The 23,872-nt window shown below is 32.1% G+C and overlaps 1 protein-coding gene across 1 annotated transcript; it reads right to left on the bottom strand.

Moving 5' to 3' along the window:
- Positions 1 to 2,638: 2,638 nt before the first annotated feature.
- LOC135136354 (serine/threonine-protein kinase TBK1-like) lies at positions 2,639 to 17,153 on the bottom strand. Its single transcript, XM_064065592.1, has 2 exons — positions 16,537 to 17,153; positions 2,639 to 4,601 (listed from the first exon to the last, which is right to left on the bottom strand). Exons 1-2 carry the CDS (start codon positions 16,958 to 16,960, stop codon positions 2,830 to 2,832), a joined length of 2,196 nt encoding a protein of 731 aa, XP_063921662.1. The 5' UTR covers positions 16,961 to 17,153; the 3' UTR covers positions 2,639 to 2,829.
- Positions 17,154 to 23,872: the final 6,719 nt, after the last annotated feature.

Genomic DNA, 23,872 nt, shown 5'->3' with positions numbered 1-23,872 from the left:
AAATGACACAACGCAAAACACATCGTCCAATCAGCAAGCCGAATTAACTCGGAAGCCTCAAAGTCAGCGCAGCCACAGACTACACAGACAAGTCACTGCCCCACCACTGACAAACGAATATAGTCTTTAATTCAAGAGTCCAAACAGTCGATTTCAATTATTTTGCCCTTGAACACAGGAAAATGACGGTTTAGGTAAGGATGACCTTGATTCCGCTTAAAAATTTGCAAAATACTGTAGTGGCTATCCTGTTTAGTGGAAACTTTTAGGAGAATGTAACTAAAGTCGCGATCTTTTCTATAGAACCACTCCCTAGTGTAAATTTTCAAAATTTGTTTGGTGTACGTGACCTTGACGGGTTTCTGGGGGAAACATATGTGCCAAAAATTTGACAGGTTAGATGGCCCCATTGTCAATGTAGATATTTTATTTTAATAAATAGATGAACAGAACATACAGTCTGTACCGGATACAGTGCGGCATAGCTAAAGGCAACCGAAACATTCGTGTTGTGCTAATTTCGATTGCCATATCAACTGCCGCTACCAACTGCGTTCGGCGTAAAATACTAGATGACAGGGCTACCAACTTGACTTTTTATCGAGTGGTTCCGTAGAAATGACCGCTACTGTAGAAAAACTAGAATTTTGACACTTCGGGTCAGAGATATTGAATATAAGTACATATATACATTTAAACCTCCTTGCTTTGGGTCACGGTTGTAGAATAGATAGGTTGATACACTAGCATACATTTGCATATCCCTGGTCAGCGACGCCAATTGCCGATCGCGTCGCCTGGTTTTTGACGTTTTAGGGACACAGAACTCTATAGGCATCTGTCTATAACCGATGTAATTAATAAAAGAAATCGTACTTATCGACTCCGATCAAATGTCATTTACAAATTTCGCATTGTTCATAAAGCAATGTAAACGAAAATCCCCAAAATAACTAGAATGATTTCCGCTCGACAAGGTAGAGGCGCTAGCTGTATGTGTCCTTTCCATGGATATAGGGATCGAAAAGAAGCGTCGCCATCCCAAGCCATTAGTGTACAAACCTACAGTAGCGGTCATTTCTACGGAACCACTCGATAAAAAGTCAAGTTGGTAGCCCTGTCATCTAGTACTTTACGCCGAACGCGGTTGGTAGCGGTAGTTGATATGGCAATCGAAACTAGCACAACACGAATGTTTCGGTTGCCCTCAGCTATGCCGCACTGTATCCCGTGCAGACTGTATGTTCTGTTCATCTATTTATTAAAATAAAATATCCACATTGACAATGGGGCCATCTAACCTGTCAAATTTTTGACACATATGTTTTCCCCCAGAAACCCGTCAAGGTCACTTACACCAAACAAATTTTGAAAATTTACACTAGGGAGTGGTTCTATAGAAAAGATCGCGACTTTATCTATTCTACAACCGTGCTTTGGGTTGACAACATAACCACATATAACCTCAAAATGGGTCCGACCAAGACGTGTAAAGTGCAACGCACTCCTGTGAGTCCTGCGGCGACAGAATACACAATACAATACAATATAATCATTCACTCACTTTTAAAAAATGTATAAATTTAATTAATAGCACTCATAAATTTTTTAGCTTGTTCATGTTTTTTTTGACTATGAACGTACGTATGAACGTCTTTATTATTTTAGTAAGTTAAACATAATATTTAAAAATTATATAATTTAAATTTCTGTTGATGTATTTTTTTAACATTATGTTGGCTTTTATCCGAGATTGTGTTGTAAAGTGGCAGTCCTTGCGTTTAAAAATCGCGCGTATGAAGTGACGGTTGAGGTAAGTCGTCAATAAGGGTCACGTTCGCTCAAAGTGGGTATGTGTCTTGTCTGTATAGTCTGTGGCGCAGCCAACTTAACGAGAATCTTCCCCCACCACAGGAGTTCTCAACGGACAAATGTGGGTATTCTTGGTTGCATAACATAAAAAAACAGGCATTTTTCTTTTAAGCTTTGAACCCATCTTTTTTATAAAACCTATTATTTTTGTTTTGAAATCAGCTTCATAAATTACACTATGTAGATGTTAAATGAACTTTTCAAAGTTTGTATTGATGAGGCTGATACTTGTTTAAACTCCATATTAATTTTAATAATAATGAAAAAACTTTCAGAGTTTAAATAATATATTTGTAGTCACTGCTACACGTGTTTCGGTACACAGTACCGTCTTCAGGCAGAAGAGAAACTGGGGTTTTTACAGAGCTATTCCTGAATTTATACTATATATATAAATTCAGGAATAGCTCTGTAAAAACCGCAGTTTCTCTTCTTCTTCTTTCTTCTATGTTTGTAGTCACTGCTATACGTGTTTCGGTACACAGTACCGTCTTCAGGCAGAAGAGAAACTGGGGTTTTTACAGAGCTATTCCTGAATTTATACTATATATATAAATTCAGGAATAGCTCTGTAAAAACCGCAGTTTCTCTTCTGCCTGAAGACGGTACTGTGTACCGAAACACGTATAGCAGTGACTACAAACATATTATTTAAACTCTGAAAGTTTTTTCATTATTATTAAAAAGAACTTTTCAAATATCATATGCACCATATACATAACTATATACAGTATTTCTTTGTTAGAGCCATGTTAATACTTCAAAAAAACAAAAATACATTTATTTAATTCTGTAATAAAGATACATATATATAATACTTAGTGTATAAAGAAAATCTCAGTTGATAAAAAAATCCGTATCAACTTGATCAAATTCTTCAAAATACAAAATTTATGAAACATGAAACGTTGGACAAATGTCTCACAGCACCAATCTTCTGACCTACAAATTGTAAGCCTAGTCTTCTTCAACAGTCAATTCGTCCAAAATACGATTAACTTGTTCCACAATTTGTGCATTTTCCGAAATAAGATCGTTGATCTGACCATTTTCTCTCCTGTACTCAGTCAAACACATCTTCAGCTTTTGATTATTAGAGTTCTTCATTTTTTTGCTTGAGTTATCAGTGGCGTCCTGTTCAAGCAATTTTCGTACTTGCTCTAAATACTCCTCGTTTTTAATAAACATCTCCAACTCAAACTTCTTCAAGTTGTTGTCATAGTTCAAAACATCCCTCTTTAGTATCATCAACTGTAAGTACACAGTTTGAGCAATTTTATACCAGTCACCCAAATTCTCAGCTAATTGCATATATTGCGGGAACACTTCTTTCTGTAGAAGAAGTTTACTTCCGTTTATCGTGTGTGTGATTTTAATTCGTTCCAGAATATGGAACTGTTCGTCGTTGTAAGAGAGAGTACGAGTAGCCCTATCTCGTACCAAATGTTGCCACGAATCTCTCAAACGTTCAACCTCAGTCCTTGCCCTCTCAGAAGCTCTGGATTTCACAGGACACTTCAAAGGGCGGCTAGACGTGTCCCACTCAGACTGCAAAGAATTCTCTATCACATGACTCTGGTTGAGTTGCATTATTTTTTTGGCAGTCTCAGACACAAAACTTTCGCTGAGTTGTTTCAATTCATCGACGTAAGTAATCTGCGGAACGTTATTTAACTTAAATGAAGCTAGCCGTTGCGAGGATTCTAAAAAATGCGCCGTCTTCTTATGTATAGTAGTCTTTTCTAATAGATGAACGCAAACTTGATTGACCTCCTTCAGTTCTTTGTTGATATACATAACAAAATTTTCAACACAGTTAGTGAAGTGACGACAGGCCAGTGAATATTTTTCGATTCGTCTTTTACACAAATAACCTATACTGCACGCGTTTTTGGCTTGTGCGGCATCACTTTCAACTGAAGTCACATTGCTGAACTCATTGAACTTAGGAAGGCTTTGTTCAGGAACCACCGTCACGTTGTTGTTTTCTTTATTGAAAAGAAACAGAGGTTCTTCCTCTTTAGTCTCCGGGTAGCCTCCCGCTCTACTATTTTCTTCAACGATATCTGTAAACAAATTCGGCTTCAGCAGCAATATTTGATTCTCAGTGCTGACTTCTGTTTGTTCGTTAATATAATTCTGCAGGTGAGTATAACTCTCATCCGGATGAATATACACCTTGATCAACTGCGCTTTGTTGACGTGGAAAATATTCACGATTTTTCTCGACAGCATGTCAGTGACTTCCGTAAAAAATTTCTCGAATGTCCAAATCTTCTTGGTGTCTGCTTCTAACAACCCCGCTAGAAGTGGGGTGATTATTTTTTTCAGTCCCGGACTCAACTGGCAACTTTCTGGCAGAGTTTTTCGCCATTCGATTTGTCCATCTTCCGTCACTTGAATGCCTGATATTACACCACTTGCTTTCTTTGTGGTGATTAAATGCATCGTTTCTTTGTTTTTGCGGCCTCCATATGGACGGAATGGTAGGTTTCCGGTAGCTACGTGGTAAAGCGTAACGCCTATCGACCACAAATCGATGGTGGCTCCGAATGTTTTGTTAACGTGTTTTCGTAATACTGCGCGTTCGTAGAGATCAGGATGGAGGTATTCTTCTGTTCCGTAGAGAGATTGGAAATGTTGTCCTTCGGGTAGTTCGCGGGCGGCTCCGAAGTCCGTTAATTTGTAGACGGTCCTGCCATCGTCACAGATGAATTTCATTATATTACCTGAAAACACAAAAATAAAGTATATATAATCTAAAGTTTCATAATAAATTCTGTGGCATATTCTTCGAGCTAAATACCATCTTTTCTTTTTGTTTTTCTGTGTTATTTTAAATATTTAAAACAAGTAAAAAGTAAAAAGGTTGTCATAAAAATGTTGTTATAGGGGTTATAAATAAAATAACACGCGATGCGTATGTTACAAGTGAATTTTCCCCTAAAAGAATTTTGTCAAGTCTAGTAGTTCAGATCATTTCCTCAAAGTAATGGTACCAGTAGATACCGAAACATGTTAGCCCTCGCTGTATAATAAAACCTTAACTTGGACACATTGAATAGCTGCAGTACTCTTATTATTAACAGTACTGTATACTCAAATTTTCGGGAAAATGGGATGAGCCGTTTTTGATTTGATCAATAAAGTAAATTCAATATTACAGAAGAATCTAATTTCTCTCAATTCAATGAAAGAAAACTTGACTGAGTATGGTAAATTAATTTCTGTTAAATGTTACTGCTTTTATTATTCAAACTTGTTTTATATGTATGTAATATAATATGTATTTAATAATATTCAAAGAATACAGATTAATTACGTTTAATGCCAAATATTTAATAATTTACAATTAATTTGTGAAGACTTAATAAAACCAGAGAACACAGAGAAGCGTCATAGTTTAAATTAAATGACGGTTGAGGACTCCTCGACTTATGTTGGCAATAGTGTTTGTTTCTAACTAGGAATAAAATTAACTACAACAGAAAGAATGTCATAATATTTTTAACGACGCGTTTTACTTTCCACAAATTGACACTAGATTTACCAGAATATTACAAGCTGTTTACTGTTTCCTTCACTTTAATTCAGGTCACACGAATTACAGTTCGTCGTCTGAGAACTTATTTGATCTACAGACCAGAGCGCACTCTGGCCAATGTCGACCCTAACGATTTGATTTATAAGATTATAAGCCATGATCCGTGATCTGATACACATCCTAATCGCTTTGGACCATAATTTCTTGCTGTTTCAACTTTCGAATTCTCAGTTTTTCGAAATTTTAGTTTGGGGACTTTTCAGTTTACTCCTAGTTATTATTCAATTTTTGGATTTTAAATATTTCGATTTTTCAATTTTTGATTTTTATAAACTCTGTGTTTGTCGATTTTTCAATTAATTGATTTTCATTTCAGGTTTTATGGTTTTTCAATTTGTCTGTTTTTTCAGGTTTCGATTTTTCAATTTCACTTTTTTAATTTTTCGAGTTCTCATTTTTCAATTTTTTAATTTCTCAGTTTTGGAATTTTTCAGTTTACTTATTGTTCAATTTTTCGATTTTACGATATTGCAAGTATTTGATTTTTCAATTTTTCGATTTTTTTAAGGTTTCGATATTTCGACTTCACTTTTATGATTTTTCGATTTCTCAATTTTTCGATTCTTTAGATTCTCTGTTTTTGGATATTTCAGTTTTGAGATTTTTCAGTTTTTCCTTCATTTTTCAGTTTTTCGATATTTCAGTATTGGGATTTTTCAATATTTCTGTCCTTCGACTTTTCCATTTTTGACTTCTGGATTTTTCGATGTGTCGACTTTTTACTTTTTCGATTTTTTAATTTTAGATTTCTCAATTTTTTGGTATTTTAATTTTTCAATAGGTATTTAAAATTTTAGATTTTTCGATTTCTCGATTTTTCATTTCAGCTCTTCCATATTTCAATTTTTCAAATGTTTCGATTTCTTAATCTTTCGATTTTTTGACTTCTCGGTTTTAGATTTTCTATTTTTCAATTGTTGTTTTTTCAAGTTTTCAATTTTTCAAATTTGACATTTATAAACGGTCAATTTTTCGATTTTTCAATTAATCGATGTTTTGATTTTCCCATTTCTTGACTTTCGACCATTTAGGTTCTCAGTTTTTGGATATTTCAGTTTTCGGATTTTTCAGGTTTTCCATTTTTCAGTTTTTCTTTCATTTTTCAATTTTTCGATATCTCAGTTTTGGGATTTTTCAATATTTCGATTCTTCGACTTTTCGATTTTTGGCTTCTGGAGTTTTCGATGTGTCGATTTTTTTACTTTTTCGATTTTTCAATTTTTCGATTGCTTAATCTTTCGATTTTTCGACTTCCCGGTTTTAGAGTTTTTTTTTTTCAATTGTCGTTTTGAATTTTTCGATTTTTCAATGTTTTGATTTCCCGATTGTTTCCCATTTTTAGTTTTTCTTTCATTTTTCAGTTTTTCAGTATTTCAGTTTTGGGATTTTTCAATATTTCGATTCTTCGATTTTTCGATTTTTGACTCCTGGATTTTTCGATGTGTCGATTTTTTTACTTTTTCGATTTTTCAATTTTTGATTTTTGAATTTTTAAAATTTTAGATTTTTCGATTTCTCGATTTTTCAGTTCAGTTCTTCGATATTTGAATTTTTCAAGTTTTCGAATTTTTCAAATGTTTTGATTTCTTAATCTTTCGATTTTTCGACTTCCCGGTTTTAGATTTTCTGTTTTTCAATTGTCATTTTGTCAAATTTTCGATTTTTCAATTTTTCAAATTTGACTCTTATATACTCTCAATTTCTTGACTTTCGAGTGTTTCGATTTTCCTGTTCTTCAATTCTTTAATTTTTTGATTTTTCATGTTTTGATTTTTCAGTTTTTCGATTTTTTAAGGTTTCTATTTTTCGACTTCACTTTTTTGATTTTTCGATTTTTCAGTTTTTAGATATTTCAGTTTTTAGATATTTCAGTTTTAGGATTTTTCAATATTTCAATTCTTCGGCTTTTCTATTTTTGATTTCTGGATTTTTCGATATGTCTACCTTTTTAGTTTTTCGATTTTTCAATTTTTGGATTTTTAAATTTTAGATTTTTCAATCTTTTGATATTTTAATTTTTCTATATTTCTTAATCTTTCGATTTTTCGACTTCCTGGTTTTAGATGTTCTATTTTCCAATTTTTCGATTTGTGAATTTTTCAGTCCCGATTTATCGAGATTTGATTGTTCAGTTTTCGATTTATCCGTATTTCAATTTTTTATTTTGACCTATTTCGGTTTCTCAGTTTTTCCAGTTTTGCATTTTTTCGTTTTTTGATTTTTCCGCTTTTCCAATTTTTCAACTTTTAACTTTTTATTTGCCGATTTCTCTATTTTTCGATTTTTCGACTTCATCACTTTTCGATTTCTCGTTCTTTTGATATTTCAATCTCTCAATTTTTCAATTTTTAAGTTTTTTAATTTCTCGATTTATCGAGATTTGGATTTTTCTATATTTGGATTGTCAATTTCTCAATTTATAAATTGTTCAATTTTTAACTTCGATTTTTCGATTTTCGCCTATTTCGGTTTCTCAATTGTTCGACTTTTCGACTCCACGATTTCTTGATCTTTTGATTTTTCGATTTCTCGAGTTTTGGAATTTTCGATTATTTTAATTTTTCATTTTTTTTTTTCTCACTGTTAATATCATACAGTGTATCGAAAACAACCACAAAAATTGTCACTAAAAACATTTAAAAATTCATACAAAATAGAACAGTGTTTCCAAAACATTTTCCCGTATAAAACACAAATAAAGAATTAATTCTTAGTAAAACAAAATATGTAAAATCAACTAAATATGTACCAAAAATATTCACTTAAATAGTCGTTATAAAAACCGACCAAACAACTATTTCCCGCAGAAATTATAGTCCAAACCAACCAAATCGCTTCTGAACGCTTAGAGTCCACATTGGCCTGAGCGCGCTCTGGTCTGTAGATCAAACAAGTTGGACTATTTAAATTTGGCGCTTGGCTTTGGCGGTTGAGGACTCCAATGTCAATAAGGGTAGTTTTGCAAAATCAGCCTGTATGTCGCATCTACATTAATCTGTGATAAAACCTTACAACACTGTTATAGTATATTCAAGTGAAAGAATCAGCAATAGAGACGCGTGATCAGCGCGTGTTCAACTGCCTATTGGCTGATAAATTTGAGGGAGGGTTTTTCCCAAGCCAGTTTTACACTGTACCGATATTATAATAGATAACTCAGAAGTGATCTATCTAACAAAATCCTCAAGAGCTATGACCCTTCGAAAAAACATTAAATTAGTCATTCATGAAGTGGGCCCTATTACAATACTCCTCTACCTTATATTTTTGTCACAATAAATAATAAACTGATAACATCACACCGTCGTCATAATTTAAACACGTGTAATTAGTGAAAAATCTATAAGCGTTATCCCTAGTCTACGTCAAAAGCTATCTATCCGCATAAATTATATTCATCGTAAAAGAAACAATATTAAACAGAACCATTCTGTTTTTAAATCTTTATCGCACGGAAATCTTATCTGAATTATGTCGCACTGTAGAACTGTAACACAAATGTAAAACACTTGTCCACAATAAATCAGCAGTGACAAAAGACTTAATGATAACTGCTATCAATAAACTATATTACTAATTCTCAAAAAATGTGTCTATAAATACTAGTAAGACACAATTTATATTTTTTACTATCAACATGGTATAAATGAATCGTGTGGGAATTATCTGCAGAGTTCCAACTTATTATCAACAGATGTAAAACTGATACTGGAAACTTTATCTAATATATAACTATTGTTACGAAATAAACCCATGCGACGCCTATGGGGCGTCGAGAGCTCTCTAGTATATACGGAAATGATGACTCATCGGGTGGGCGGCGTCCGCTACCGAAGAGCCTGGAAGCGGAAGTCGCGACGGGCAACCAAGAAAAACCTCGAAGCGGCGTTCTCGATCCATTAAGATGCCACCGTCGAGAACGAAGATTATTCTGTTTATTCAGTCACCGAGAAGTCCAGTGAACGAATTCAGTTTTGGAGGAATTATTTTATGCATAATCGCTGTGTTATTAGTCCTGTAAATTTGAGTTACTGAGAAGTAAATTGATGAATTTTACCCACGTCGACTTTAATCACCCGTTCAACGTAACAGTATAATTGTTGTCAGATTGAATATAAACTTAATATAAACTTCACATTACGTTCACATTGTATACCCCTAAATATTCATTTGAACAATTCAGCTATCCAACCGTAAATTTTTTTTGTAAAAATATAATTGTCTGGATATTCGAAATTCTAGAAATTTTAAAATTCTAGGCTTTCAATTATGTTTGATTCAATCTTGTTGTATTATGGATATTTTAACTTAAAACATTCATTTAGAGGGATAGATGGGCTTTCTACTTTTTTTTCTAGGAAATTTGATGTTCTAAATGTAGATTCTATCAAAATAAAGTGAAATTTCGAATAATCTTTTTATATTTTTGAAATTTCCTGTAAGATTTCACTTATTACAAATTTTAAAATTATCTTTTTGAGGTGACATCATCCATTTCCTGGAGAATACACTTTTACTAATGGTTTGTACATCTTAATCCAATGTATCACCATAGATTAATATAGATGTGGCATACAAGCTGATTTTGCAAAACCACTCTTATTGACATTGGAGTCCTCAACCGCCAAAGCCAAGCGCCAAATTTAAATAGTCGATGCCAATAAAAAACTTGTTTCACTACAACTCGTCGCCTGAGAACTTGTTTGATCTACAGACCAGAGCGCGCTCAGGCCAATGTCGACTCTAAAGGTTCATTCACAATGACAAAATTAGTAATTAGAATTAGTATTAGAATTAAGCTCAGAAAATCTCCAAAAACATACATTCACAATGATAAAATTAATAAACTAATTTTTGTAACGCCCTCTATGATACAAATATCGCAGCACGCAGATTCTCTATCGCATTCTGTATTTTTGGTTGTTGGCTTTACTTACCCACCATATTCGTTGTTTTTTGCGTATAGTAAGTAATTAATCTGACAACACTGCCACAGCAAGTCGTAATGTTTTGCGTCTTGAAACCATTATTGACAATTGACTCTTTCCCGAGTTTTTTCAATTTTATTGTAGGTTAGGACACCGTAGTTAACATTCGTGCGCAGGCGCAAAATTAAAATTAATACAGAAATTAACGCAAAAGTTTGGAGCTTGCAAGCTTCTGCGTTAATTGCTAAGAGTAGTTACTAATTTATTTAATTGTGAATGTTTGTATGATATTTCACCTTGCAAGGTTTTGAGCTTAATTCTAATGCTAATTCGAATTACTAATTTTGTCATTGTGAATGAACCTTAAGGGTTCAGAAGCGATTTGGTTGGTTTGGACTATAATTTCTGCGAGAAATAGTTGTTTGGTCGTTTTTAATGACGACTAAATGAATATTTTTGGTACATATTTAGATGATTTTACATATTTTGTTTAACTAAGAATTAATTCTTTATTTGTGTTTTATACTAGCAAAACGTCTTAAACTAAGAATATTGTTGAAATCGTAATAACCCAATGGATTTTTTTCGGGAAAATGTTTTGGAAACACTGTGTTCTATTTTATTTGAATTTTTAAATGTTTTTAGTGACAATTTTTGTGGTTGTTTTCGATTGTACGATATGAACAATGAGAAAAAAAATGAAAAATTAAAATAATCGAAAAATCGAAACCTTAAAAAATCGTAAAACCGAAACATTGAAAAATTGAAATATCGAAGAACTGAAAATCGAAAAATGAAACATCAGAAAATCGAAAAAATGTAAAATTCAAAAATCTAAAATTTATAAACCGAATAGCGAAAAATCGAGAAATCGAAACTCCCAAATTTAAAAAATCGGATACCTGAAAAATCGAAACATCGAAAAACCGAGAAATCCAAAAATCAAAAGATCAAGAAATCGTGGAGTCGAAAAGTCGAACAATTGAGAAACCGGAATAGGCCAAAATCGAAAAATCGAACAATTAATTTATAAATTGAAAAATTGACAATCAAAGTATCGAAAAATCCAAATCCAAAATAACGAGAAATCCAAGTGATGAAGTCGAAAAATCGAAAAATAGAGAAATCGACAAAAAAAATTGAAAAATTGGAAAAGCGGAAAAATCAAAAAACGAAAAAATGGAAAACTGGAAAAACTGAGAAACCGAAATAGGCCACAATAAAAAATTGAAAAACTGATAAATCGAAAACTGAACAATCAAATCTCGATAAATCGGGATTGAAAAATTAACAAATCGAAAAATTGGAAAATAGAACATCTAAAACCAGAAAGTCGAAAAATCGAAAGATTAAGAAATATAGAAAAATTAAAATATCAAAAGATTGAAAAATCTAAAATTTAAAAACCCAAAAATTGAAAAATCGAAAAACTAAAAAGGTAGACATATCGAAAAATCCAGAAATCAAAAATAGAAAAGCCGAAGAATTGAAATATTGAAAAATCCTAAAACTGAAATATCTAAAAACTAAAAAATCGAAAAATCAAAAAAGTGAAGTCGAAAAATAGAAACCTTAAAAAATCGAAAAACTGAAAAATCAAAAAATTAAAGAATTGAGGAACAGGAAAATCGACACACTCGAAAGTCAATAAATTAAGAGTATATAAAAGTCAAATTTGAAAAATTGAAAAATCGAAAATTTGACCAAATGACGATTGAAAAACAGAAAATCTAAAACCGGGAAGTCGAAAAATCAAAAGATTAAGAAATCGGAATATTTGAAAAATTCGAAAACTTGAAAAATTCAAATATCGAAGAACTGAACTGAAAAATCGAGAAATCGAAAAATCTAAAATTTTAAAAATTCAAAAATCAAAAATTGAAAAATCGAAACATCAAAAAACCGAGAAATCCAAAAATCAAAAGATCAATAAATCGTGGAGTCGAAAAGTCGAACAATTGAGAAACCGGAATAGGCCAAAATCGAAAAGTTAAAAATTAAACAATTTATAAATTGAGAAACTGACAATCAAAATATCGAAAAATCCAGATTCAAAAGAACGAGAAATCGAAGTGATGAAGTCGAAAAATCGAAAAATAGACAAATCGACAAAAAAAGTTGAAAACATTGGAAAAGCGAAAAAATCAAAAAACGAAAAATGGAAAACTGGAAAAACTGAGAAACCGAAATACGCCAAAATAAAAAATTGAAAAACTGATAAATCGAAAACCTGAACAATCAAATCTCGATAAATCGGGAATGAAAAATTAACAAATCGAAAAATTGGAAAACAGAACATCTAAAACCAGGAAGTCGAAAAATCGAAAGATTAAAAAATACCGAAAAATTAAAATATCAAAAGATTGAAAAATCTAAAATTTAAAAATCCAAAAATTGAAAAATCGAAAAAGTAAAAAGGTAGTCAAAAATAGAAATATTGAAAAATCCTAAAACTGAAATACATATCTAAAAACTGAAAATTTGAAAAATCAAAAAAGTGAAGTCGAAAAATAGAAACCTTAAATAATCGAAAAATTGAAAAATCAAAAACCTGAAAAATCAAAAAATTAAAGAATTGAAGCACAGGAAAATCGAAACACTCGAAGGTCAAGAAATTGCGAGTTTATAAAAGTCAAATTTGAAAAATTAAAAAATCGAAAATTTGACAAAATGACAATTGAAAAACAGAAAATCTTGAAAAATTCAAATATCGAAGAACTGAACTGAAAAATCGAGAAATCGAAAAATGTAAAATTTTAAAAATTAAAAAATTTAAAATTTAAAACTCGAAAAATTGAAAAATCGAAAAAGTAAAAATATCGACACCTCGAAAAATCCAGGAGTCAAAAATCGAAAAGTCGAAGAATCGAAATACATATGAAAAATCCCAAAACTGAAATATCGAAAAACTGAAAAATGAAAGAAAAACTAAAAATGGGAAACTAAATCGGGAAATCAAAACATTTAAAAATCGATAAATTCAAAACGACAATTGAAAACAGAAACTCTAAAACCGGGAAGTCGAAAAATCGAAAGATTAAGCAATCGAAAAATTGAAAAATGGAAAAAGTAAAAAAATCGACACATCGAAAACTCCAGAAGTCAAAAATCGAAAAGTCGAAGAGCCGAAATATTGAAAAATCCCAAAACTGAGATATCGAAAAACTGAAAAATGAAAGAAAAACTGAAAAATGGAAAACCTGAAAAATCCGAAAACTGAAATATGCAAAAACTGAGAACCTAAAAGGTCGAAAGTCAAGAAGATTAATTGAAAAATCGAAAAATTGACCGTTTATAAATGTCAAATTTGAAAAATTGAAAAATCGAAAATTTGAAAAAACGACATTTGAAAAATAGAAAATCTAAAACCGAGAAGTCGAAAAATCGATTGATTAAGAAATCAAAACATTTGAAAAATTCGAAAACTTGAAAAACGGAAATATCGAAGAACTGAAATGAAAATTCGAGATATCGAAAAATATAAAATTTTAAATATTGAAACATTAAAATATCAAAAAACTGAAAAATCTAAAATTTAAAAATCGAAAAATTGAAAAAACGACAATTGAAAAACAGAAAATCTAAAACCGGGAAGTCGAAAAATCGAAAGATTAAGAAATCGAAACATTTGAAAAATTGAAATATGGAAGAGCTGAAATGAGAAATCGAAAAATCTAAAATTTTAAATATTGAAAAATTAAAATACCAAAAAATTGAGAATTCTAAAATTTAAAAATCGAAAAAAAAGTCGACACATCGAAAATCCAGGAGTCAAAAATCGAAAAGTCGAAGAATCGAAATATTGAAAAATCTCAAAACCGAAATATCGAAAAACTGGAAAAATGAATAAAAAACTAAAAATGGGAAACAAAATCGGGAAATCTAAACACTGAAAAATCGAAAAATTCAAAACGACAATTGAAAACAGAAACTCTAAAACCGGGAAGTCGAAAAATCGATAGATTAAGAAATCAAAACATTTGAAAAATTCGAAAACTTGAAAAACGGAAATATCGAAGAACTGAAATGAAAATTCGAGAAATCGAAAAATCTAAAATTTTAAATATTGAAAAATTAAAATATCAAAAAACTGAAAACCTAAAATTTAAAAATCGAAAAATTGAAAAAACGACAATTGGAGAAAACAAAATCTAAAACCGGGAAGTCGAAAAATCGAAAGATTAAGAAATCGAAACATTTGAAAAATTGAAATATGGAAGAGCTGAAATGAGAAATAGAAAAATCTAAAATTTTAAATATTAAAAAATTAAAATACCAAAAAATTGAGAATTTAAAAATCGAAAAAGTAAAAAGTCGACACATCGAAAAATCCAGAAGTCAAACCTGAAAAACGAAAGAAAAACTGACGAATCGAAAAACCGAAAAATTCCAAAACTGAAATATCCAAAAACTGAGAATCTAAAAAATCGAAAAATTGAAAAATCGAAAAATCGGAAAAGTGAAGTCGAAATATCGAAATCTTAAAAAATCGAAAAATTGAAAAATCAAAAACCTGCAAAATCGTAAGATCGAAAAATTGAATAACAAATAAACTGAAAAATCCCAAAACTGAAATGTCCAAAAACTGAGAAATTAAAAAATTGAAAAATTGAGAAATCTAAAAATCAAAAAAGTGAAGTTGAAAAATCGAAACCTGAAAAAATTGAAAAACCAAAAACCTGAAAAATCAATTAATTGAAAAATCGACAAATAAAGAGTTTATAAAAGTCAAAAATTGAAAAATGGAAATATTTAAAAATCGTAAAATTGAAGAGAAAAACTGAAAACCGAGACATTGAAAAATTGGGAAATTGAAAAATCCAAAAATTGAATAATAAATAGAAGTAAACTGAGAAGTCCCCAAACTAAAATTTCGAAAAACTGAGAATTCGAAAGTTGAAACAGCAAGAAATTATGGTCGAAACCGGTTAGGATGTGTACCAGATCACGGATCATGGCTTATAAATCAAATCGTTTCTGAACGCTTAGAGTCGACATTGGCCTGAGTGCGCTCTGGTCTGTAGATCAAACAAGTTCTCAGACGACGAACTGTAATTCGTGTGACCTGAATTAAAGTGAAGGAAACAGTAAGCAGCTTGTAATATTCTGGTAAATCTAGTGTCAATTTGTCGAAAGTAAAACGCGTCGTTAAAAATATGATGACATTTTTTCTAGCTAATTTTATTCCTAGTTAGAAACAAATACTGTTGCCAACATAAATCGAGGAGTCCTCAACCGTCATTTAATTTAAACTATGACACTTCTCTATATTCTCTGGTTGAACCGTCTACAAGGTGGGAAGAAAAAGAAAGGACGACCAAAACTGAGATGGCTGGAAGACGTGAAAAGGGATATACAGGAAATGGGTATAAAAGATTGGAAAAGCAAAGCAGTCGAACGTACCCAATGGAGAGCTAATATAAAATAAAATATAAATCAGGAACGGCTCACTCCATTTTCCCAGAAAATTTTTGGAATACAATACTGTTATTTTTAGTATTACACTTCACCAATCCAAGACCTTTCAAAAATGTTGATGACGGCATCACAAAATTGCGTAAAGAAAAAACTCAACTCGAAAATGCAACAACTTTCGACCAATTTTTTTAGGTGATGAATACTGCCGCACACATTTTGTGCTTTGTATTATCCATAAACATTATATTTTATTTTATTTTTTTATAATAACAATTTAATTTAAATGGCGGCGGAATACAGACTAGAACTACCAATTCTATTTTTATGTATAGAATGTAAATAGTGGAACTTACAATAGGAATGACATGCACCAAACCCTGCGCGAGCCTTTATGAAAATTTCATGCCTATTTCTAAATACTGTTTTACATATTATTTTTTATTATTTTAACAGATGTCAGCAATATAACCACTATAAAAACTATTATTACGCCTTTAAGATGGAGTTCACAAATTTAACTTCATAATTTTTCATTAATAAATTTTACACATTTAAAAGCTTCAGTTTCATACTCATTACAAAATTTTTATCAAAGTAGTGTCATCTTAAATATTTTTGATTAGAAACCACATACTTAACACAATTTTCTAGATAACAACATACTCTAACATATGTGGAACCAAACCAATTTCCTTACAATTAACAGTTGCATACCTGGTTTTAAATCACGGTGGACTAAATTATTATCCCGAAGATGCTTCATCCCTGCCGATAAATCCTGCAGCACTTTCAGGAATTCATTTTCCGATAGTCCATAGGTATTTTCTGGATCATCCAAGATATTGAACAAACTTCCCCCCGTGCACAATTCCATGACTATCACCTTTCCACGATTCTCTTGTTCTTCTTCAATAGCCAACAACTTGACAATGTTCTCGTGTTTGACTTTCTGCAACACCTCAAATTCACGCATCTGAACATCGTGGGGTCGAAGATGGCTCATTTGGTTGAATGTTTTTACGGCCACGGGTTCACCATTGATTTTATTTACTCCCTGGTACACGGCTCCTGTTGCCCCTTTCCCCAAAACACTCGTTGTCGACCAGACATAGTTTTGCGATCCACGCAAAAACGACATTTTGTTTGAGATTGTTCTACTGGTTACAACGGTGTCTGAAAGTTATAAACTTTACATTTTTATCGTTTTCTTACTGGGGGTTTCCCGTTTGTGTTTGTATTTCTGTCTTGTTCTGACTCGTTATCGCTGATGTTTTCAATACTGTTTCTTATTTTGTGGTTTGACAACTTGCCGTCAACTGTCACTCGTCAAGTTTCAGAGCTGCCAATAGTAAATTATTATGTTACTAAGATAAGAAAGACAATCTGTATCCAGTGGCGTAACAAAACATTGTGGAATGGAAAAGAAACACACAAAATAAAGCTGTAGAATCAAACTTAATTCAAAATGTATAAAGCGACTGAAATCACATAATTTAGACAGCAAATTAAAAACACAAAATGATGTATTAATCACGTGTTTCTTGTGTTGCAGATGTATTTTTAAATATTTGAACATTTTCGCAGCAAAGAGGATTTAACCACTCAAGCGTAACTGGACCTTTACAGTGTAGTGAAAAGGCCGTCTTGAACGACGCTTCTAATGTTGAACTGACATGAATCGACAGAACATCAGTAATTCCTTTGAATTCTTTATTTATATTCATCATTTGTAGAGGTACTTACTTACCTACTTTCTATTAAGATGTTCTAGGACAACAAGCACTGGGCCACACATCTACTTGCTTTGGTGTTTTGTCCATGTACGAGACTGAGAACCTTTGGTCGTAGATTAAAATCAAGATCTACCTGCTTTTCCTGAAACTACTACTTAAATTCCACTTTGGGAGATAAACGGACAAGGAGACGTTTTGTGGGCTTTTCACTAATCCCTTTTCCTGAAAATACTACTTAAATTCCACTTTTAGATTTACTCTTAAGTATCAAAAGACTTATTGATTTTCCTCAAGATTTAAATTTTAAATAAGTAGTGTTTCTAGAACATTTTAATCGTGATTAAGTTAATCAGGCGATTAATGAGGCGTTTAGAGGCATCTGATTGGTGTAGAGGCAGTCACGTGGTACTGTAATCTTGGATTAAAAATTTAATCGGAATTAATTAAATATTTACATGAGCTTCGATAAATTGGCTCTAAGAATAATGTCCTAACCAATTCGGATACAATTTTACTTTTAGGGGTGTCAAGTTCCAAACTAAAACTATTTCATAATAAGAATTTAGCTGAAACATAAATTTACTTGTAAGGTTCGAACATTTCAAAAGTATTTATTTTTATTATAATGAAATATATATCTTTATGGAAGTTGGGCTTTAGAGATGCGTATGACCTGGAAACAGGTTGCCTACGATGAAGGTAAACGGTGTAGAAATGTTTTTAATACTTGATTTCCAACTGAAAATTTTGACGATTTTTGAGATAATTAATACGAAATTTTAAATCACGTCGTTCAGTTTTTAGTATCAACAATGTTTAACTAAATATGTTATGGCATTTGTGGTCCCCAACAACAAACAGTTTTTAAGATGTATAAAATTTTGACGAATTTTTGAAAAATAAAATTAATAGTTTGACGTATCTGTGGCACATCCTTATACAGCGATCTTGTTTAGAAAATCCAGAAGTGTTATTTTTTAACTTTAGCAACCTCAGATCTCAACATTCAAGGAATTCTATTCGAAAATTCTAATTCGAATACACAAGAAATCATAGATAATACTACAAGTTTTTTTTGTAAATAAAGAGCTTGTGTTTAGGAAAATTTTATAAAACGAGTTTTTGTTTTGTTATAGACGACACATTAAAAGATGGGTGGGTGGGTGGGGAATATTTATTATTATTGTAATGAAATATCTTTGTGGAAGTTAAGCTTTAGAGATGTATGATCTGGAAATACGTTGCTTACGACGAAGACAGGGAACGGTGTAGAATTTTTTTTTAATACTTACTAGATCTCCAACAGAAAATTTTGACAATTCTTTAGATAATCAATACGAAATTTTAAACCAGGTCTTTCATTTTTTCGTATGAACAATCTTTGTTTAAATATATTATGACATTTGCGGTCTGTCACAACAAACAGTTTTCAAGATTTATGCAATTTTGACGAATTTTTAAAAAATTAAGTCAAAAGTTAGACGAAAGTGACACACTGATCTTGTTTAGAAAATACAGAAGTGTTATTTTTAACCATCAAGGTTGGACCTACAATACACTGGTGGCACTTCCCTTTTATTGACGGCATTATCTCCCTGCATTGTCCGACATTTCTTCACAGTAGAGGTTGTAAAATTATACTAGGTATTGTTGAAATGTTCGAACTCTTGTGGTGACCAAATTTGAAATAAAATTTCGCGCTGAAAATAAACAGCGGCGGGAAATTGCATTTGAATAATTTGTTTAAAAAAAAAATCATTAAGAAAATCGTAAACATAGGCAATCATGTGCAAGTTTAGTTCTTTTTTGGTACTTGGTAGTCTGCTAGGGAATCTATAGGTAGAGGGTTGATAGTGAAGGGTGCTTGCTTTGTAGAGAAGGGTGACGCTTCACTGTTTTTGTTTAGTGTGAGTGAAGCACGTGGTAAGGAAGCTAGGTTAAGTGTAGTTGGTTTGGTTGTTAATAAAAAAGGGGAGCCTTTGTTTCACGAAAATTCCCCCAAGATAAGCGTAGCTAATTCTTGCTGTATTTTGATAGTTCTAACACAATTTAACAGTCATGGAAGTATTCTGATAAAGCACGTGCTAGGAGTTTTCATGAGATTCACTTAATCAGGACTCATCCTTTCCATGTAGTTAAGTGTTAAGTGCTACATTATAACACTTCTTAATTTTTCGCACAAGATTGTTAATAGTTCATTTACGGCAGTTAAAATTAACCTAACGGTGTCCCACATCACCGAGACATTTTTCTCGCAAAGTGGAAAATTACATGTGTTTGGGATAAGCTAGGGATAATCCACGATATAAACTGTCAAAACTAAATGTTTTTAAGTAACCAGTCACTTGGATCAAGGCCTAATTTCAAATCACGTAAATTCTTTATTTGAATTGTTGATAAAGTGTGGCATAATTTAACATATTGTAAATTCTTTGTTTGAATCATTGATAAAGTGTGGCAAATATTAACCTCATGTAATTTTGTTAGCTCTGCAATTTTTCACCTCATACAATTTTTTTCTATCTCACAATTTTAGCCTCAGTAATTTTCTTTATCGTATAATTTAAACTGAACGTAGATTTTCATGCTCTGCAGTTTCAAACCTCACGTACGATTTTTGTCTGCACAAGTTTTACTTCACACCAGACTTTTTTTTTTGTTTTTATAAATCTTTGCCAGTTTTTTGACCATGTAAATATTTTGTTGATTAATGTTTCCATCATATAAATTGTCTGATGTCCAATCCTAATCTCAGAAAGAGTTCTTTGCTGTTTAAAATTTCACGAGAGTGTATGGCGAATTTAAATGTGGTTTATTGCTCTTTTTGAAACTTTAACACTTGTTCAGTTGTAGTATAGAAATTGAACATTTAAGTGGAATTGAGGTAAATAACACAGAAACACGTGGCGGAAGCGGAGTGCGCGGTTCCTCATCGAGCTGGCGGTTGAATGTTTGAATTTTTCATGGGCTTTCAATTTTTTTTCACATGTCAATTTAAAGCGGCATGTTTGAGTTATCACAATGAGTATGTACACATTTAAAACTCGATAAAAAAAAGTAAACTGGAATTTAAAATATGATTATTTTCAAACTTGTTCGTGTAATTCATCTCATGGAAGAAAATAGTCATTTACAAATTATTTCAAAGCCGTTTATTTCATTTTCAAAATATTTACACCCAGTAAGTTCTTACGATATCTGCAGTAACGAGTTGATTCCACATTAAAAAAAAAGTTGATGTCACGATTTTGACAGTTTGGTAGCCCCGGTTTGATTCACAATTTCAAATCCTTCCTAAAATTATTGGAGATATACTAAATATGTAATATAATAGCTTGAAAACACATGGTGGCGTGAGTGAGTGTGTTCGCTGTAGTGTCTCTCTTGATTTAAAGTGCTCAATCTATAGTTTTTTCTTGGTTTAATTGTGTTAAATTAGAGGAACTGACTTGGTTTAGTGTTTCACGTTCGACACCCCCATCCTGGGGGGTGGTGAGTAAGCCTTAACCGTGATTTTTGATCGATTTATCGGGTTGAAATTCGCTACAATCTTATCAGTGGTTCTTCGTCGAGTTCTTATCGCTTTTCTTGTCCCTATCATCTGGTCACCGTTCACCTGCTAATAATACATATAATCAGCATGCCGGTCAAATGCGGGAAATGCAACCGTAATATTACTCGTAATGAGAATTACATTTCATGTAAATCCTGCAAACTGAATTATCACCCTGATTGTGTCGGTATTGATGATGATGACTATGACCTTCTTAAAAGCCAGGCCAAACTTACAACATGGAATTGTAGTTTTTGTTTAATAGTTCCTATGTCCGATAATAATCCTGATCACAAATCTGCAAAAATGAAGCCGTTGCCTTTTACCAGTGAAGCTAATTTATCATCTAATGCCCTAAAAGAGATAGATATGATCGTGTCCAGTCACGTTAAACCATTATTAAATATAATTGAAGCACTACAAACATCAGTTAATAATTTATCTAAAGAAAACTCAGAACTACGCGGTGAAATAACCAAATTAAATAAGTGTGTGAATGTAACCAAAGCTGAGGAGTCCACCAAACCCACAGATCCTGAGAAATTAGATGCTAAAATCTCATATTCTAATATAACGAAGAAAAACTCGCAAAAAACTTTAATAGTGAAACCAAAAGATGATAAGCAGCGTTCGTCTAAAACTAAATTTGATGTTATGGATAACATTAACCCCTTAACTGACATCAATATCGGTAAAGTGAGAACGTTAAGAGATGAGGCCATTCTTTTAAAGTGCGAAAACTCTAGTAATTTTAATCAGATTGCAAAAGATAAAATGGCGGAAAAACATGAGGTTCGTGAGATAAAATCAGCTTGCCCTAAAATTAGAATCTCTGGTATTCCTAATTACATAGATGACAAAGATTTTCTTCCTTATCTTAGAAAACAAAATGAATTTTTATTTGACCAAAAATCAGTCTGCAATCTGTTAAAATTCTGCCCTACAAAAAAAAATAATGCCATTTTCCTGGCCCTTCTTGAAGTTGATTTATCAACTTACAAAAGAGCAATAAGCGTTGGTCATTGTTTAGTAGTAGTCACTATTTATGACGCTGTAGATGTTACGCGATGTTTTAATTGCAATGCATTTCGGCATTCGAGCAAATTCTGTAAAAACAGTCCATCATGTCCTAAATGTGGAAACAACCACAATCAATGAGTGCAAAGAGGAAACTCTAGATTTCAAGTGTGTCAACTGCAACAATTTAAACATTAAAAACAAGAACCAAGACATAGACGTCGAGCATGCAGCATGGGATTATTCTAAATGTCATGCGCACGATCTTGTACTCAGCAAAGTTAAAAAAGATCTGTTTGGACTTTCAGCATAGCAATTAAACGAATCAGTTTCATCGACCTTGTCATATTCTCTGCTCTCTATTTATTACCAAAATGCTAGAGGAATTAACTCCTGTTGTAACTTTGACATTGTAATTCTCACGGAAACCTGGTTAAATGACTCCGTGGCTAATTCTGAGTTTTGCCCTCCTTCATATCAAATTGTCAGAGAGTATACAATATTCGCACTCAACTTGTCAGCAGGTTTTGATTCTCTTCTATTTACGGATGTGGTTGGTGTCGAACTTGTTCTTCATCATTCTTCTGTCTTTATATTAGCCGTATATATTCAACCTAAAGCAACTGTCGATGAATATGATCTATTGTTTAACTTATTAGGTAGTTTAACTGAACTTCTTAATCAAAGGGTTATCTTAATTGGAGATTTCAATATTCCTGAGTACTCTCCAGATGTATCTGACTATGGTATGAACAAAGGAAATGTGTCGTCATTACTAAACTTTTTGCATTATTCTGATTATCAACAGTTTAATAATATTTCGAACAATAATAACCGTTATTTGGACTTGGTTATTTCTAATCTGAACTGTCAGATTAAATGTTCTGGCGATAATCTACTGAATGAAGATCCGCACCATCCGTCTCTGTTCATTCCTGTGAAGGTATGTACATCTCAAATACGTGTTATTAATAGGAACAAATCCAGTGATAAACAATGGAATTTCCGTAAAGCTGATTTTGTGAACCTATATTATATAGGTTCACAAAATCATCATTAACTAGGCAGGACCAATCAATTTCTGCTGTATACGTATACGTATATAGCAGAAATTGATTGGTCCTGCCTAGTTAATGTCGACGATGTTAATGATGCCACTGATTTATTCTACGATAAACTTAATGCGGCCGTCGACTTGTATATCCCTAAAACAAAACAGTACCGAAAATCATCGTATCCACCATGGTTTACTCTCGTTATCATAGGTAAACTTCAACTGAAATGGCGTCTATTAAGTAAATTTAGATCAAATAACTGTCTCGCAACATACAATGAATTTAAAAACATTAGATCTGAAATTAAACGTGATTTAAAAGTAGCCTATGATAACTATTTGCGTGATTTGGAATTGAAATAAATCTAATCCTAAGAAATTCTGGGAATTTACGAACAGCTTAAAAAAATGTAATGGAATTGCATCTAGTATGACCTATTGTGACAATCTCCTAACTAGTCCTCCACTTATTGTAAATGCGTTTCCTGAATGTTTTAGTCGAAATTTTGATGACTCGAAGGTCAATAATATTAACCGATTGGGTACTGACTTGCCTCATACGACAATCCATTTGCCTCGTATTTCTGAAGCTGAGGTTTAAACGCTGCAAAAAAAATAAAGACGAATTGGGTTTCTGGTCATGATAATATACCTGCATTTTTGGTATCTGATTGTGCGTCAGCTTTAGCTTAC

Source organism: Zophobas morio, unplaced genomic scaffold (genome assembly GCF_036711695.1).
Source record: "Zophobas morio isolate AGI-343-1 ecotype UQ-CSIRO unplaced genomic scaffold, CSIRO_AGI_Zmor_V1 ptg000026l, whole genome shotgun sequence".
Classification (NCBI taxonomy): Eukaryota; Metazoa; Arthropoda; class Insecta; order Coleoptera; family Tenebrionidae; genus Zophobas; species Zophobas morio.
The sequence above is the reverse complement of the archived record's forward strand: the minus strand, read 5'-3'. Positions and strand labels throughout refer to the sequence as shown.